Raw genomic sequence first — 19309 nt, forward strand, 5'->3', positions numbered from 1 at the left:
TACTTGGCCCGAGCGTGGGACTGAACATGACAGCCCCCCTGGAGGGAGTCTCTCTTCTTAGACGCCCTCCCAACCTGGATTGGGAAGCAGCTGCTCTTTTGCTTTCTGCCACTAGCCTGTCCAAACTAGAAATAATTGTGGGGGTGCCTGGGTGGTTCAGTAGGTTAAAGCCTCTGCCTTCAGCTCAGGTCATGATCCCAAGGTCCTGGGATCAAGCCCCGCATCGGGCTCTCTGCTCAAGCAGGGAGCCTGCTTCCTCCTCTCTCTCTCTGCCTGCCTCTCTGCCTACTTGTGATCTCTGTCTGTCAAATAAATAAATAAAAATCTTAAAAAATAAATAAATAAAAAGCTAGATAAACAGGTATTTGTTTTACCTAGCTAGCTATATGGTTTTCTTCTCTCACACTCAAGAGTGTGGTTTCTTTTACTGTCGTCATTCAGGTCTTTGTTTTTTGTGTTTTTGTTGTTGTTGTTATTGTTGTTGTTTTTTAAAGAATACAGACTCGTTGCACACAATGAATAAATACTGGAGGGCAATAATACAAATATTTAGTATAAAAGCCAATGCAGTGGTTTTGCCTAGCATCTGAGCCCTCTGGCTACAGTAGAAGATCAGACACAGGGTCCACCTGCTCCAAGCCCAGAGAGCTCTATGTTTAAACATGTAACAGAGGGACAGATGCAAGGTACATCCTGGGACGCCACAAAGAGTTGAAAATATGGTTTCAGTGTTTAATCAAGATGAATTCACTTGCGGCCCCTGGGGGGCTCAGCAGGTTAAGCATCTGCCTTTGGCTCAGGTCATGATCCCAGGGTCCTGGGATGGAGTTCTGGACTTGTTTTGCAAATGCATTCAAAGTTTCCCTTTTCCTTGGCTGTTTTGCAGGCATTCCAAATGCACCATGTCTACAATGGAATCCTTGATTCCTTCGTGCCCCCCAAAGTGTTCCTTCTCCATTCTACCTTCATGAATAGCAGTCCTTCCAACCATCTGCTCAAGTGGGAGGCCTGGCCATCCCCCACCACACCATCCTCTCTCTTGCCTTGCCCATGACCAAGAGCCTTCCATTCTCCCTCTCCCCACTTCCCTCCATCTCCAAGGGTACCAGCCTAGTTCAAACCCCTTTCGGGCTCCCTGCTCAGTGGGGAGTCTGCTTCTCCTCTCCCTCTGCCCCTCCTGTGCTCTCTCTCACTCTCTCACTCTATCTCAAATAAAAAGATGAAATCTTATTTAAAAATCTTTAATAAAAAAAAAAGAATTCACTTGTGTTTGGAAATATGTACACCCTTGACTAAGGAAAAACAATGTCATATATCAAAAACATACCAAGAACTGCCACTGGCAAGAACGTTGTATAGAAAGAGATGTAAATGCTATTTTATGCCTACTTATCTTTGGGCCCTTCCTCTATATCTCTGTATCTCCTGTCTTGGTTTAACGAAATCATCCATGTCTGCAACACTTGCTGTAAAGCAAATTGATATTCACGGAATTCCAGTTTTTAGCATCAACAACTCTAAGTTTGGAGATAAACGCTGTGTAAAAATACACTGACCCTTGTGTATAAGGGGAAGAAATGGGCTCATAAAACAAAAACAAATACAAAAACAACCCCCCCCCCAACCCCATACGAACTTATCCTAAAATGAATTAATGAAAATCTATAGTTTGCTGAAATTAACAGTTCTCCAGAATATTATTGCAACTAAGACACTGCTCGTCCAGTGAAGCCCTCAGGTAACTTTCCTTACAACCTCACCAGCAAGTGAATAATTTCATCACCCATCAGATTTGTTATACTTGGAATTTTGAAGCAGTGACTGCAGATGTCCATGGATGCCATTGCTAATCCCCGCCTAGTTAAACTCTGATCCAGCGGACCCAGTCTTAGGAAAGATGGAAAAGAAAACAATTTAGAGAGCATGTCTGGTTGTTGTGGGGTGTTAATAAAAGTTCCTTAAACAAATATATAAGACCTTAGCCCTCTCGTACCTGAGTAACTCCGAATCTAAATGTGGCTTAGTAAGAAACAGTGGGGATAAGGAAGTGGTCAGAGCAAAGTGTAAACAGTGTCCCAAGAAGTCAACAGGCTAAGAGTTGCCTTCCCTGCCTTGTGATCTGGTGAGCTCCAGTGGAGAAGCCAGGAGTCCTTGGAATGGCTGGCGAGGGGTCTGTGACACCAGATCTCCACACTCAGAATTCCCCAAGTAAGAAACTCCTCAACAGGAAAGAGAAGAAACAACAAACAAGAAAAAAAGAGAGGGAAAGTGCAGGGAAGGGGAGAGAGTGGCAGGCAGCAGAGGCAACAACCATGAGAGCAAGGGCGGGCCACCTTACCCAGAGAGGAGACACATACCAGACAGCTGAACCCTCAAATCAGCCTTGGGTCACACAGAAGGAGGCCCTGACATAAAGAAACATTGTCTTAGGAGGATCAGCACACTTGGAGTCCTTCACCTGATACTAAAGGCAGATTCTGGTGTCTTTGTATTTTCCTGTCCCCAAGTGGCGGAAGACCAAGAGTATGCATCGTCACAGGGACAAGCTAGAGCATTCACTTTGGGTCTCCTGCCACCTCCAGAAGGAGTACACCCTCACTTTAAAAGGCAACATAATAGGGATGCCTGGGGGCTCAGTGGGTCGGGCGTCAGACTCTTGGATCTCAGCTCAGGTCTTGTTCTCAGGGTCTTGAGTTCAAGCCCTGTATTGGGCTCCATGCCGGGCAAGAAAAGGAAAAAAAAAGAGGCAACATAATAAAGAAAACACATGTTAGGGAAAATGGTGACTTTGAAATGGGCCGAGAAAGCGAAAAAGGAAAAAAAAAATCACTGGGTGGCTTTTCAGTAGAGAACCAGGAATCATAAAGTATCCTGTCTATTCCAGATTCCTTTTACTGCTCTTCAAGGAGCGACTCCATAACTGTACAACTGTACAAAACTGTACAACTCCATACTTACAACCTACAAATTGTACAGACTAGCAGTACTACAAATGCCTCTTGTCCCTAGAGATACAAATCCATTTTTTCCAGGGGACGTGCAACCGAGTCTTCATTTTCTTGTTTGCCTGTGCCCTGCTTTGGATTCTCCTGAACCAATTATAAGAGCTTACTGGTTCCTCATTAATTAGTGAGTTTCGTTAAATCTTTGGCATGCCCATTTTCTATTTTTGGGAGAGTCATGAGTTTACCTTTTAAAAACAACTTTCAATGCGTATTAGAATTTTTTCATCCATACCATTTAAAGTAGAAAAATTTGCAGCATAAACCAGAAAAATTGCAGCATAAACCTTTAGCATACTAGTGAGAATTAATATACATTTCCTGTAGTAACTCATTCCACCAGGCGCCTGGAAAAGAAGGGTGTACTCATAAAAGTCCAAAGATTCTATATCTAGTGGTTCCAGGAACTGCCATACCACTCAGAGATACAGCTGAGACTCGGTTTCCCCAACTGTCAGATGAGAATAAATGATGCCCAGTTCTGGGAACTGTCCCAAAAGGACTGGACATAGACCACCTAGCGGGGGTCTCACCCAATGCCTGGCACAGAGTATACTTCTCCACAGTTTTGTTGGAAGAACTCAACAAACTAAACTTCGAATACATTCTGAAGCTTTTGAATACTGAATCACATTCGGTCAGAATTAATCAACTCCTTCTGGACAAAATATGCAGCTGAGAAATGCAAAACACCAGATGGTTGTGTGAAAACAGAGACCTCAGTTTAATAAGGAGTTACATTTCCTTTTCCACGGTGACAATATATTAAGGCTTTCTCATGGAATTTCTCTTTTTTTAAGGTGTTGAATCTCTTGTTCACATCTGATAGGTAGTGTAAGGGTATTTTGTCCAAAACAAACTGACCAATGGAGAACAGAATCGAAGACAAGAGGAGAGAAAGCATCACTGCCCGTGCAAAACTGTGCAACTGGAAGAGATGCAGAGAAAATGGACCCAAAGTAAAGTCAAAGCAAAAACCCACAACTGGCCACCAAGATTACCCCACAGAGCACAGCATCTCCTGAGGAGTCTGTGAACCAGAGAACCAGCAACCCAAAGGCAGGGCAGAAAGCCAAGTAAGAGCAGCATGAAGTAGACAGAAGGCTCCAGGTTAGGAGTCCCGAGTTGTAAATTTGAGTGCAATTTAATTCTTAGAACCTCAGTTTTCTCATCCGCTAAGCGGGACCTCATTTCAAGTCAGTATGGCTTGGAGGAGAGTTAATGAGTTAGGAATCCGAAAACACGCAGCCACAGGCTAGGATCGTGACCACAGAGACTTGTTCCCTTAGTTAATACCCACTGAAATGGAGGAGCAGGGATTCAAACCCAACCTAGACACTCACTGTGTTCTCTCTCCTCGTAGGTCCCGATGTTCCCTGTTTTCCGAATTTGTAGACAAGAGAAATTACGTCCTAAAGAAAACACTCTGAAGCCTTTCCCTGTGTGATCTCGGGCTGTTTCTGCTGTTTGAATTCTGGAATCTCTTCATCATGATTTTAGGATCAACTCCACGTCCTTGACTCCTGTGGCTTCGCGGTGTGATGATTTTAAAATTGAAAATGTAATTTCCTGAGTCTCAGCCCCTTTAACTTCATATTAGACTTCATCTCTGCTCCTCTGCAGTCAACTTGCCAAAGGAATCATGCGATGCCTTGATTTTTTTCTGCATGGCATAAACTCTGGCAAGATGTCTCTTCTGCCTCTAGCTTCACCCAGTATCAGGATTGGAAGAAAGGCTGGTGATATTTATATGAAGTAGACCCCAAAGAATGTCTGTCTTGTAAATATTAGTACAGATGATACAAGAATAGAAATGACTTTTGTGGTTACCCAAAGTCAGACTGAGAGGTTCATGGTCACGAGGACTCACTGGCTAGCTACTGAATTTTGAATGTTTATTCAATGATCCCCAGAACCATCCAGAATCTGCATTACCTTATTGAAGCTTCACAACAATCCCAAGAGGGAGGTTGTTATTGTCCCCATTTTACAGATAAGGCCATTGAGGTCCAGAGAAATTAAGTTACTTTCTCAAGGCCATATTGTCAGTAAGTGGGAGAGATGAGCTTGGACCTAGATATGTTCAACTTCACGCTATTCTCTCAAGAGTTACATTACACGACACGAGCTTTTAAAAAGAGGCTTCTTCTTGAAGATATGGGAAAACCTAATATACTCAGCAAAGCAACATGAAAGGAAGGGAAAGAAAACAAAAGCAAGAGACTAGTTCTCCTCTGGTGAAGGAAACAGATTCCATATAAAGAAGATGAAACCAGCTGGGTCTAAAATAGCTTGTCTTTTCAGGGAAAACCCTGAGCAGTTTTTAAACATTTTTAAAAGATAATGTTAGGAAACAAAAAAATATGCTTACACTGCACAAAGGCCAGATGTAAATAGATAAAGCAAAAAGTCTCCCAGCTTTGCCCTCCAACAATATAGCCCGGACCCCAACTCCTGCTTCTCAGAGGTGAAAAGTGTTCTTAGATTTCTGGGACCCTTTCAGAGTTGGGCTTTTTCATGCATAGACAAGAATACACAGAACAGATACTAAGCAGTATGAAGAAGTCTTACAGGCTTGCAATTCTCAAGAAACACAACTTTAAAAAAAATTTTTTTTCACGTTGGCTCCACACCCATCATGAAGCCCAATGCAGGGACTGAACTCACAACCCTGAGATCAAGACCTGCACTGAGATCAAGAGTCTGATGCTTAACTGACTGAGCCACCCAGGCATCCCAAGAAATGCAACTTTTGAGTGAAGACAGACAAACTGTGTGAGTGTCCCTAGTTCCATGCGAGACTGATACAAAATGGTAGCTGCTAGGGGGACATGGCTGTTAACAGCACTACGAGTCCTTCCGTGAGCAATGAGAAGGTAGTGAGTGTGAAACACAGATCTTTATTTAATGGAGGTGAACAAATGTCATGATTAGGGCAATCACAAATTATCATGGAAATGGAATACCTCTGAAAAGAGGGCTATTAGTCACTACCCCACGACAACAGACCTGTGACTATCCCAGGGAGGTTTAAGTGGTCACTGAAGATGATTTATGCACTGAAGACACTCAAATATTTAGGACCCAAGAAATTTCTTGGGAAACCTCACGAAAGCAGTAGCCAGCTTATCTTTCAAATTATGTTAAAAACAAAACAAACCAAAACCCAAAAAACCTAGCTCTTTAAGAAGTTAAAAAAAAGCCTAATGGGGAACAACATTCTCTCTGGTGAAAGAAATCTGGGGGACAGTGTATACTAAGGTACCCCTTAAGAGGCGCAAAAAGCATTAATAACATTAAAGTCTGGAGGATTAGTAAAACAGTCAAGAAACACCATAACTTTATTTGCCCAAGTTTTCCAAATGAATTACAGAAAGGTCCCATATTTGTACAAATTTGTAGGATAAGGTTGGTGAAAACTACTGGCTAACAAATTGACTTGTTATCCCTCTGGAATGAATTAACAATTGTATTGTGCACATAGCAGAGGGCAAGACAGGTGGCTGGGCAAAGCCAGGCAATGTGAGCACAGACTCCAGAGCCATACTGTGTGGGATGGAAGTCTGGTTCTGCCACTGAGTGCAGTGTCCCTGGGGCAAATTACCCAATGGTTCCATGCCTCAGTTTCCCCATGTGCAAATGAGGCCACCTAAGGTTTTTACAAGGATTTGGTAAGAGTGACCCATATAAAGGGAGAACATGAACCCAAAGACATGAGGCATTCCACAAAACTTCTGTTGAGTGTTTGTTATGTATCAGATACTATGGTTTCAATGATAAATACCAGTATCCCCGCTCCCCAGGCCCTCAGGGTGCCGGGGTGGGGGGTGGGAGGTGCAGAACGCACCATGACTAGGTTTATAACAGGAGCCTGTAAACATGCAACAGTAGCAAAGAGAGGGAACATTCATTTTGCAATCATGGAGGGAAGCTAGGTTTGAAAAAGTTATCACTGAAGGAGACTGACCCAAAACATTGACCTTGAAGGAAAAAAAAGAAGATTCTGCCTTCCAGAAATAAACATGACCATATTCCAGAGCTGATCTATAGAATCTGCCCCCCCCCCCTCAGCTGGAGAGGGATTAACAATTCTGCCCAGGAGAGCTGTATATCTCCGGTCAGGAGCCCAAAGATATGTGTAGATCCCATAGATTTTAGAAAAAATGGAAACACTGAGTATAACATGTTGTCTAGGCCAAGAAAACTCACAGCACAAAGATGCTCCATTTTCAAGAGGATTAGTGGCAGGGAGGGGACATCTACAGTGGGTATCTGGGTCAGGAATGTCAATGACACAGGCCACCTGCCTTAGGAGAATCTAGAAGCTTCTTAGAAGTGCAAACTGCCCTCCCTACTGAATCAGAATCCCCAGACTACAATCTAAGAAGCTGCATTTATGAGAGGCACCCTATGTAGTTTGGATATATAAACACTGAAGTGTACTCCCAGAATGCTACACTATAAAAGGATCAGTCAGGGGGACCTGGGTGGCTCAGTGGGTTAAGCGTCTGCCTTTGGCTCATGATCTCAGGGTCTTGGGATGGAGGTCTGCATCTGGCTCTCTGCTCAGCAGGGAGCCCACCCCCCCCCCCCCTCACTGCCCATCTGCCTACTTGGGATCTCTCTTTCTATCTCCCTCTGTCAAGTAAATAAATAAAATCTTTAAATAAAATAAAATAAAATAAAGTGTTCAGACAGACATACTTCGGTCACACAGGCATGCTCTAAGTAGACCCTGTATGGATTTAATTCCCTCTCAAAAAATTTTTGCCAAAAAGTAGATGTGGGCTTGTGCACAGAATCCAAAGAAAATGTTTTAAGAATAGAGCTTATTGTAGTAAAGCCTCAGAGAATTTTAATGCTATGTCCAAGAGAACAGAGAAGTTAGTCTCTCTTAAATGTTACTTAAACCAAAATTTGGTCCTCACTCTATCACTCATACAGGTTTGAAATAAAAGAAAAAATGTCCTACAAGCATTTATGCAAAAGTGACTTTAGTGAACTGTTCTTCTTTTAAATTAAGTAAACACTTCCTTATTTATTATGTTGGATTAAGATAGGTGATGGTTCTCTCTCTCTCTCTTTTTTTTAAGATTGTATTTATTCATTTGATAGAGAGATAGTGAGAGCAGGAACACAAGCAGGGAGAGTGGGGTAGGAGGAAGCAGGCTTCCCGTGGAGCAGGGAGCCGGAAGCAGGGCTCAGTACTAGGACACTGGGATCATGACCAGGGCCAAAGGCAGACACTTAACTGACTGAGCCACCCAGGTGCCCTGGTGATGTTTCTCTTAAAGATTTTTCAATTAAGCTGGATTTATTTACACATTTCTCAAGGGCATGAAACCTTTCCACTATTGATAAAATCCCATCTTCTGCCAGAGTGTGGAGGAAAATCCTCTAAATAAGCTCTATGATTTTCTTTTATTTTTTTTTTTTCTTAAAGATTTACTTATCCATTTTAGAGAGAGAAAAAGAGAGAGCACGAGAGAAAGCATTTAAAAGAGGTACCCTAAGTGGTTTGGGTGAGGCAGGGAGGACAGGCAGAGAGAGAGAGAGAGAGAGAGAGAGTATCTCAAGCAGACTCCCCGCGGAGTGCGTAGTACAGAGTGAAACATAGGGCTCAATCCCAGGACCCTGAGATCATGACCTGAGCCAAAACCAAGTTAGATGCTTAGCCAACTGAGCCACCCTGGCACCTAAGCTCCATGTTTTCCCTCCCTGCGAGGGGCTCTGGCTCCTGATGAATATTTACACACATGCAGTGCTTAGAAAATCAGTAATGGGTTTTAAAATCCAGCACATTAAAAAAAAAAAAAAAATCCAGCACACAAGAGTGTAGTTTTGTTACTGCATCAGACCCCAAAATGGGCATCAGTAGTCCACGTAGCCCTTCTGGTTTCATCAAGTGGCTCTTGGTTAAATACTATGGACAATCAGACAATAAAAGTACAGCTGACATTTGTGTAGCACTCTGAACTTTGCAAAATACTTTCCCAGTAACACTTTTTGTGTTGATCAAACTGTTCTGGGTTAGTCCTCTTAGCACTTAACCCGGAGGCAACCAGGTGAGAGAAAGCCAAGATTCGGAAGTCAAAGGACATGTCCAAGGACATGGCAAAGTCAAGGTTCGCTGATTCAGCCTCAGGCACACAAGCGCTCCATAAGCAAAGTGCATCTCAATGGTTTTCATTGCTTATGAATTGTCCATCAAATGCCATGATGTGGCTGAGCCAGCTTTAGAATCCCACTTCTTTTCTTTTTCTTAAAGATTTTATTTATTTGACAGACAGAGATCACAAGTAGGCAGGCAGAGAGAGGGGGAGGAAGCAGGCTCCCTGCTGAGCAGAGAGGCCGATGTGGGGCTCCATCCCAGAACCCTGAGATCATGACCTGAGCCAAAGGCAAAGGTTTTAATCCACTGAGCCACCCAGGTGCCCCCCCACTTCTTTTTTTAAAAAATATTTTATTTTTATTTATTTGATAGACAGAGATCTCAAGCAGGCAGAGAGAGAGGGTGGGGGGAAGCAGGCTCCCCTCTGAGCAGAAAGTCTGATGCAGGGTTCGATCCCAGGACCCTGAGATCATGACCCAAGCTGAAGGCAAAGGCTTAACCCTCTGAGCCACCCAGGCGCCCCTAAAATCCCACTTCTTAGAGCTTGTCTGCTTCCCAGGAGGAAGCAACTCCTTGAAAAGGAAAAACAGAAGGAGCACATGTCTTCTACAGTCGAGAACTCAGAAAAGCTATGCATCTACCCTCCCCCTCTCCCTCCCTGCTTGATCTAGTCCAGCTCAGCCTTTACAAGCAGCCATGTCTACCATGGCTTTTCCAAATCCAGAGGCAGAAGGATCTCTCCAAATCTCCAAGAGAAAAAAAAATCTCTCCTTTTAATGTGATTTTCTGCCTTGTGGTTGAGTTAAATTCCAATATTATCATACTTGATTATGATTCCTGTCCACTGAGGGAGCATGTCTGTTCATCTTGGTGTTCAAATATGCCCTCTGGCCGGCATGGAGTGACCTTTGTGGAACCTATCAATATTTTTTTACATCAATTCATGAAGATGTGTCAGGAGATCAATTCAATTTCACATACCTAATGCTTCACAAATAAGTTTACTTGTATTTCATGGACAAAAACAGCTCTCCCAAGGAGACGTAAAATAGTTTTTTGTTTTAAAGGAGAGGAATCAGGGCGCCTGGGTGGCTCAGTGGGGTAAGCCTCTGCCTTCGGCTCGGGTCATGATCCCAGGGTCCTGGGGTCAAGCCCCGTATTGGGCTCTTCGCTCTCGGGTGAGTCTGCTCCCCAGCTCCCCCCCCCCCACCCCCGCCGCCCACCTGCCTCTCTGCCAATTTGTGATCTCTGTCAAAGAAATAAATAAATAAAATCTAAAAATAAATAAATAAATAAATAAAGGAGAGGAATCTACATAAAAGACATGCATTTTCCTTTTCTGTCTCCCGCTTTTCTCCTCTGTCCTTTGCCAAAACATACAGAATAACCAGCCACTTTGTTTGGAAAAGTGACCATATTTAGCTAACTCAATCCCTACAGCAAATGTTCCGGAATCTTCCATGCAAATATCCCAAACCCATCTGTTTGAGTATTTTAGGAGGAGTAACCTCTTGGCCTCAGCTCGGGCATCTCTCAAATATGCATTTTGGCACAACCTCCCAACATTCTTGTCCAAACTTCTCCCCCATAAATGTATTAAATGAGTTAAGCTAGTGAAGCATTTTATAGCCATGTCAGTGTCTTAGAGACTAGATCCCACTGATGGCAAGCCAAAGGTGAGATGAGATTTGCTGGGCCCAAAGGTAAAGCATCTCAGATCTACCGAAGCTCTGAAATTGTTGGATAAAACCCTGATAAAACCCCAGAGGTTTCCAGAAGCAGTACTGCTTACTCCTAGGTACTTCCGGCTTGACACTTCGCTTTCCGTGAAGTACTTTCTACCTTTCTTACTAAACTTTTCTCCTCTGCTCCTCTGTGTTTCTGATTTTCTTTGAACAATCATAAGATCTAACCAAAACAGGTTTACACTCCCACATGGCAACATTGGTCTTGAGGTAAACCGTGGCTGCTGCCTTGAGAAGGAGACCACCCTTCCCAGTATACCACAGGCCCTCCTAGGTGATCTCCACGTGTGTACATTCATCTCCCGCACTCTCCACCCATTGGCATGGACGACTCCTTCCTTACAGAAATAAATATGACTATACGTCAGAGCCAACCTATACAACTCCTACTGGTTCTTCAGGAATTAAAAATTCTAGGTTTTGTTTCATTTTTTTAGTAATCTCTGCACCCAGGTGCCTCGTTAGCGCAGTAGGTAGCGCGTCAGTCTCATAATCTCTGCACCCAACTTGGGACTTGAACTTCTGGCCCTGAGATCAAGAGTCTCACACTCTTCCAAATGAGTCAGCCAGATGATCCAAGAGGAGAGTTTGTATGTATGTATGTATGTATTAAAGATTTTATTTATTTATTTGACAGAGAGATATGCAGTAAGAGAGGGAAGACAAGCAGGGGGAGTGGGAGAGGGAGAAGCAGGCTTCCCGCTAAGCAGAAAGCCTGACATGGGGCTCGATCCCAGGACCCTGAGATCATGACTTGACCCAAAGGTAGATGCTCAACACCCCACGAATTAGAAATTCTGCCCAGCAGTGTACCTGAATGTCAGACAGTGAAGGATCTGTGTGCGTCCTACAGATTTTACAAAGAATTTAAATAGAAATTATAGATAGCCAGTGAAGGTCCAGGGGTTTGCTGGAGGAAATGGTGGGAAGGTTAAGAGCAATAATGACTTGTTTTCATAACACCTGTTATGTAGTCCTTCACTTCAGGAAGCTATAATTGCACACCCAAATCTCCCCCTTTTATCTACAGAATGTGCTAACTGGGTCACAGACAGGTGGGGAATTTGCCACATTTATCAGTGTCCTAAGAGAAAGCTGAACAGGGATTTTCCATACCAGTTTGGGGCTCTCCACAGATAGCAGACTTTTAGCAGAAAAGCTTTCTCCACTTATTGAATCATTCATTCATTGAACACATTTTGCGGAGGACCTACAGGGTGCTCTTTGGGGCAAGTGCATGCTCTCAAGAGGCACATATTTACACACATGTATAGAAGACCTAAGATACAAAATAACAAACATGTATCAAAACATCAGGTTGTGACAGAAGCTAGAAGAAAACAAGGGTATGTCAGTGTGGGTGCATGCATGCGTGCGTGTGTGTGTGTCTGTGTGTCTGTGTATGCACATGCATGCAGTGGAGAGGAGTACCAGGGGAGGGTGGGGGGGAAGCTATGCTATCTCATCCAGGGTAGTCAGGGAAGTCCTTTCTGAGAAGGGTGACATTTAAGCAGAAATGTGAAGGAAGAAAGGGGGAGCCCTCTTGGGGGATATTTTATCCAATCCCCTATGGTCCATCCCAAATAATCACCCCTTCTCTTAAGGCTTTATTGACTAACACAGTCAGAAATGTTCTCTCCAGTCTCTAACTCTCCCTGTAAACTGCATTATATCATATTTATTTGCTTCCATGTTCCCTGAAAGTTAAACCCTTGGGATTGGCTATAATTTATTACTTATTCCTTGACGTAATAAATGCTCAATTAATCTTTACGAAGTATCTGCTGGCTTTAAAAATTCCCAAGTCCTTTTGGAAGGGGGAGGCAAGAAAGACAGGGGAGGCATGGGGGACAATATTGCCTTTTTTATAAGACATAAGCAAAATACGAGATATAAATCAATTACACTACTATTCATTAAGTATCATATCTCAAATACCCATACTAAGAAACAAACACTGCAATGTCAACCTTTGGAAAAAGTTTATTCTAAAAGAGTCAGTTCAGCTATCTTTAGTCAAATAAAGATAGGCATCTAAAACAATCATCTTTTGATAATATTTGGAACTGGTAAGGTTTATTAAACAACCCACATTCTGCAGCGATAGTAACATAAATCTGTTTCTAGGACGGATGTTGCTTCTTAAGACAAGAGAGGCCTATTTTTTTAGAATAAATGTAAAAGAAATTGGAAATTTTGAAAAGCATGAGCTCTCTTGCCTTTGCTAGTTTATTACGGAAGAAAGAAAGAGTTGAAAATTAAGTCAGGATATATTGTAAAACCTTTAAGTTCTCTATTTTACTCTTATTAATTGGCTAATTTAAAATTATATTTAGAATTAAAAATAATAAAGCTCTTTGAAAACCAAAGAGACAAATAGTTATATTAAATTAATTATAATCCTTTGATGTTGATGACATGTACTTGGTATATTAAACTCATTTTTCAGTTAAAGAAAATAACTAAAAAGGCCATTATAGTCATTCTCTTCTAAGAACTGAAAAACGGTTCTCTAAATATATGAGCTTGCTGTCCTTGAGATGAATTACTTCCCTAATGGTAGATATTTGGGTAAAATAAACTTTGGCAAACAACATAACTTATCAATTTTACGACCGGCTGCCAACTAACAACAAAATAAATCACTTCTTTAAAATACTTTGGCCTGGGGCGCCTGGGTGGCTCAGTGGGTTAAAGCCTCTGCCTTCGGGTTCGGTCATGATCTCAGGATCCTGGGATTGAGCCCCGCATCAGGCTCTCTGGTCTGCAGGGAGCCTGCTTCCCTTCCTCTCTCTCTGCCTGTCTCTCTGCCTACTTGTGATCTCTGTCTGTCAAATAGATAAATAAAAATCTTAAAACAAACAAACAAAAAAAAACTTCAGCCAGGCATGCCAGGGTGGCACACTCAGTTAACCGACCAAATCTTGGTTTCAGCTCAAGTCTGATCTCTGGGTTGTGGGATAGAGCCCCCAGATGGGCTCCATGCTCAGCAGGAAGCCTGCTTGAGGATTCTCTCTCCCTCTCCTGCTGCCCTTCACCCCCATGTGTGCTTTCACTCAAGTGAATAAATAAAATTTAAAATTTAAAAAGATAGAATAATTTGGGTGTCCACACCTTCTCATAGCTTTGCCTTTTTATCCAGACAGTTTGGTGCTCCAGAATTAAGGCTACCATTTCTCTTCTCACCACCCCTCTCACCAGCCCTCTTTTTAGAGATACAAGAAGGCATGGAGACCAGAGGTGGAAACACAGAGGTCTAATAGGGTCAACACAGGGTTATAAGGTTAACTTCCTTAAACTCACTGCCTCTGTCTCCCCTGTGGAAAAGTGCTTTTTGTTGGGATTATCAAAAGTAGAGAAGAGTAACTTCTCTATTTAAAAAGGAGATTACATACTTTGGGCTGGTAACATGATTTGGTTGGGTATCCATAATGTGTTTTTCTTTTTCTTTTTTTAAATTATTTTTCAAGATTGGTTGATATATTTATCAGAGAGAGAGTACGCACAAGCAGGGGGAGAAGCAAAGGGACAGAGAGAAGCAGGCTCCCCGCTGAGCAAGGAGCCCCATGTGGGACTTAATCCCAGGACCCCAGGATTGTGATTTGAGCTGAAGTCAGACACTTAACCGACTGAGCTACCCAGGTATCCCATGTTTTTCTTCTTAAAACTGAGATAAAACTCAAAGAACATTATGCACCACCATCACCATTTTAATAGTGTACGATTAAGTGATTCTCCTTATGAACCATCACCACCATCTCCTTCCAGAATATTCTCATCACCCCCAAAATGGGCCCTCATCATGTTTTAATTTTTTTTTTCAATTCATTAAAAACATGCAAAAGTTGGGAGCATTGGCCTAAAAATTCACATTCCAGCTTCTCAAGAAAAACCAGACCTTCTGACAACATTGGGGCTGGTGGCAGCGATGCAGGCAGGAACCAGCCCTCCAGTTCAACACCTGGCCAGGAAATTACCCAAGGCCTGTGAGTTAGCCACCCCTGCTTTAAATGATCAGGGACTTAAGCCATTCTGAATCACTCTTTGGAGAGCCTTGGGTGTGACTCCAACCGATTCCTAGCTCTGACTCTCCAATGGCTTTGTGGGTTCTAGCAACTTTTTTCTACATTTCTTTCTGAAAAAGCCAGAGTGTGTGAGCAGGGGGAGGGGCAGAGAGGGAGAGAGAGACTCTCCAGCAGACTCCCTGCTGATCACAGAGCCTGACACAGGGCTTGATCTCAGGACCCCAAGATCATGACCTAAGCTGAAATCAAGAGTCTGCTGCTTCACTGACTGCGCCACAAAGGTACCCCCAGCAACTTCTTCATTCATCTTTTCCTCAAAATGCCTTGCATTTCTCACCCCACGACATTTGTTGAAATCTCTCTTTTCTACCTGAAAAGTCATTCCCTATTTACCTGGGTGACATCCTCAACCCCTGTCCCTTGAGGACCACCTTCTCAACGTGCTTTCGTTTTCTACTTACTATTGTATTTTATTTCCCTGTGATTGCTTTATATAGTATTAAACAAGGAATATTTTTCAAAAAGGGAATTATATGTTATGTGAATGGTAAGGTACTATTCCTTTACCTATATCATAAGGATAAAAATAATTTAAAAATTTTAATGATAAAAATTAATTAGATGAGGAAAAAAGCCAATACCATTCATTTTTAACCAACCAGAAATCGTTGCCTGCAAAAGGCCACGAGCCCCGTGTCTACCTGCACGGTACAAAAGGGGGTGAGTCAGGATGAGTAAGGTAACAAAGGTCACAGAGCCTCAAACACAGACATTCCCTTTGGATGACGCAAGCGTTCCAAGGGAACTGAAATGGACAGATCTTCTGTAATATGACGAAGATCATTTAACTCTATGCCTCGAGCCTCCTAAAATAAATCACTGATCACCAATGGAATACCCACCATACTTGGGGAAACAAACACAAACAAAGCCCCTCCCTCCCAAAGCCTCCTGCCTGTGGGAACCATCTTAAGAGCTGTGCCCGGATATCTCAGCCAGAGAGAGCCCTTCCTTACCCTCTCTAACGCGGAAGTGGTATTCCCCTTGCATGTACTTCCATATGGGCAGGGCTAAGAGCTCCGACACTGAAAACTGCTCAAGGCTACAGAACAGACCTTCCACACTGCAAATTCTTGTCTGGTAAAGGCTACCAGCATGAACTTAACATCTGGTCAGATTCCTGACGTAACGCCTGTTTTGACCATATCCTAGTAGATAAAGGGACCAGCCAAGTATGGTGATAGGCATGGGGATAAACGCTTGCATTTCTTTGTCCTTTCTTAAATTTAGTGGTATGATAAACACTGAACATGACTATCGGGGAGTCATTCTTGGTGTGCTAAGTAAGAGGTATTTGGTTTAGGTCGTTGTTTTAAAGGTTAGTAAGTAAGTATGCCTAGCTGGCTGATGAGGGTGGGGAAGTGGGTAGTGAGGCTTTGCATCTGGAGGGGGCAAAGGGGCTGAGCTCTTTCTGTGATGACTCCAGGTATTATGTGTGACTGGGAATAATCAGTTCACTCTACCAGGGTCAACTTGATAAAGAGACAAAGAACAAAGATCCCCATTAGCAAATAAAAGCAGAGTTAACACACCTCACATTTTAAAAAAAATACGAAAGATAACTTAAGATGATCAATTTGCAGTTTTTGGTATCTAGAGCGATTTTCTAAATACTTTTGCCTTGTATGATCTGTGGAACTTCAGGTGATAAGGCTACAAATGTAATTATACTAACTTAAATGATTAGCCAGATTCACGGTCATATCTTTGGGAAATATTACTGATCATATCAAGCAGTTATTATTATAGTAAGTTCTTCATAAGTCACAGAACCTTCAACAAGAACACTGTTTCCAAGGAGAAAGACAACCTCCTTGACTTGAAATTTTCTTATTGACATGATTTTTAATATTTTCCCTGCTACAAAAGGCAGAAGGTATCTTAGAAAAACAATAATGAATTTTCTTCCAAGATGTGAGACAATGTGTACTATAAAGAGTACACGCTTAGGAAAAAAGATGAATCAAGTCTACAGAGGTATGATTGGAGTCAGTTTCCAAATCTGAAAATTTACCCTAACACCAAACAGTTTTCCTCTTATCTCCTGTTGATTTTCCATTTATGCCATTTAGTCTATGCTCCTGCTTTGAAAAGGAAGGTGAGTAGAGTTAATGGATTTGGGAAAAAGAAAGGGGGGGTGCTTTTTCTCTTATGTTTTCGGCATCTATCTTTAATGCTGTTTGTTGAACTTGGAATGAGGGAAACAGATGTCACTGTTGGACATAAATGTCATCTCATACGGTATTTTTAAGCTGTCAGCTGTACACTTGGGCTTTATGTAGACGATGAACAAGTGCTTCTCTGTACCTTTATTTCCCCGAAACGTACAAATATACAAATGCCAGAACTCCACCCACATTCCAATGAGGGGCACATTCTATAGCAAATACCCAAAATGAATTTCTGTTATATTCTCCCTGCTGGTGAATCAGAATAAAAAAAAAAATTTTTTTTTTTCATCATGTCCTACAGAATAAAATAAAACCATGTGACAAGTTGCCACCACCAAAATATAGGAACTATGTTTAAGTGAGTGTATAGAGATTCTAGCTAACAACAAAAGCAATTTAATTCTTGAATAGCAAGTGTCTAGGATCTGAGTATGTTTCTTCCATTACATTGATATCGACACAAAACAAACCCATCTTAGATACAAGCAAAAAGAAAGAAAGAAAGAAAGAAAGAAAGAAAGAAAAAGAAAGAAAGAAAGAAAGAAAGAAAGAAAGAAAGAAAGAAAGAAAGAAAGAAAAGAAAAGAAAAAAAGCTATAGAATTCTTGGATTAAGATTCCAGGTTCCAAAAGTGGGCCTTAATACTATCCCAGCTCTCTAAGGTCTTAACGGCATCTAACAAAGTACGGAGGAGTCAGGGGTTGGGTCATCTTTTCTTGAACTGACTTCTGGCTCATTGCATTTTGATGGAGCGTAAAAAATCTGAAATATTTTAGTACATGGTTTTTTTTTTTTTAATCATTAGGGGTAGTGAGGAGAGGCCTGGAACTCTGGCTGAAGACTGGTGTTGTGAGAAGAGATCTTGATAATGGCCTTGTCTTTTTCCCTGGCCTCAGTGCAAAATGGCAGTCCAATCCTAGAAAGACCACTGCTTTGGTCTCGGAGGAAAGATTTTTTTTCATGCATGATTCAGATCATGTTGACCGGTAGCTTGCCTTTATCACTCATTATTTGATAGAACCTCAGGGCATAGATGTTGATGGTTTAAAGCACGCAGGGGCCTTTAACCTGCTATCAAAGTCTGATAAGGCCCACTTCTCATCTTCTTGGTATAAACTAACAAAGGAAAGCTGGAACTTTAGTTGCTCAAAGCATTAAATCAGGTTTAAAGGCCTATTTTACTCAGCCTAAAGAATTTTACACATGAATTTACCCATGCTTTCCCTGTTTTCCAATCAAGTAATAGCTTTCTCTTCTCCTAAGAGTTGCTTTTTATTTTAAAGTAGACTTAAGAGTAATAAGCTTCTCTAGGCTGATCCATGTCCCAGTGGCTAGAATTCAGGAAAAACCCCTTAGGAACATAATTCTAATGAGCCGAAACAGAAAGATGCTTCTGTGGCAGAACAAACAAACAAAACCCCCAAAACAGTGGGGAGGAAAAAAACCCAGACATTTCAAACACAAGGGTTGCCTAAAACCACTCCTTCTTCCATTGACCCAGAAGTGGTTTTTTTTTTTTTTTTTTTTAAGATTTTATTTGTTTATTTGACAGAGAGACAAGGAGAGAGGGAACACAAGCAGGGTGAGTGGGAGAGAGAGAAGCAGGCTTCCTGCTGAGTAGGGAGCCTGATGCAGAGCTCGATCCCAGAACTTTGGGTTCATGATCTGAGCTGAAGGCAGATGCTTAACGACTGAGCCACCCATGTGCCCCCTGAACCCAGAAATGTTTTGATAATAAAGACCATCTGACCCATATTTGAAAGACAATTCTCCAGTTACCATCACTTTTCCAACAGAGTAAGAAATTATCCTATTAGGTCCTCTAATATCCTGAACTGACCTGGTCTGGTGAATGCCCCCTCACGGGTCTACACTGAGCTTCAGTCTGACCTCTGTATTTAAAACACCAGCCACTGGGTGCCTGAATGGCTCAGCAGGTTAAGCCTCTGCCTTCAGCTCAGGTCATGATCTCAAGGTCCTGGGATCAAGCCCCCTGTCAGGCTCTCTGCTCAGCAGGGAGCCTGCTTCTCCCTCTCTCTGCCTACTTCTCTGCCTACTTGTGATCTCTCTCTCTCTCTGTCAAATTAAAAAAAAAAAAAAAAAAAAAAAACTTAAAAATAAATAAATAAATAATTGGGAAAAAAAACAAACCAAAACAAAAAAAACCACCAGCCAGGAAACCAAACATCTCCCAC

General features: G+C 42.1%; 1 protein-coding gene across 5 annotated transcripts in view; it reads right to left on the reverse strand.

The window, feature by feature from the left end:
- TNFAIP8 (TNF alpha induced protein 8) overlaps positions 1-19309 on the reverse strand; it is a 118365-nt gene that overhangs the window by 7772 nt on the left and 91284 nt on the right. The window contains exon 1 of one of the 5 annotated variants that reach the window (XM_059175796.1): positions 4346-4597. The exons of the other annotated variants lie outside the window; for them this stretch is intronic. Within the exon in view, the coding sequence (XP_059031779.1) occupies position 4346 (1 nt within the window). The 5' untranslated portion in view covers positions 4347-4597. Of the gene's footprint in view, positions 1-4345; positions 4598-19309 lie in introns of those variants that run through there. 5 annotated transcript variants of the gene reach the window in all.

The sequence above is a fragment of the Mustela lutreola genome, chromosome 5, assembly GCF_030435805.1.
Source record: "Mustela lutreola isolate mMusLut2 chromosome 5, mMusLut2.pri, whole genome shotgun sequence".
Classification (NCBI taxonomy): domain Eukaryota; kingdom Metazoa; phylum Chordata; class Mammalia; order Carnivora; family Mustelidae; genus Mustela; species Mustela lutreola.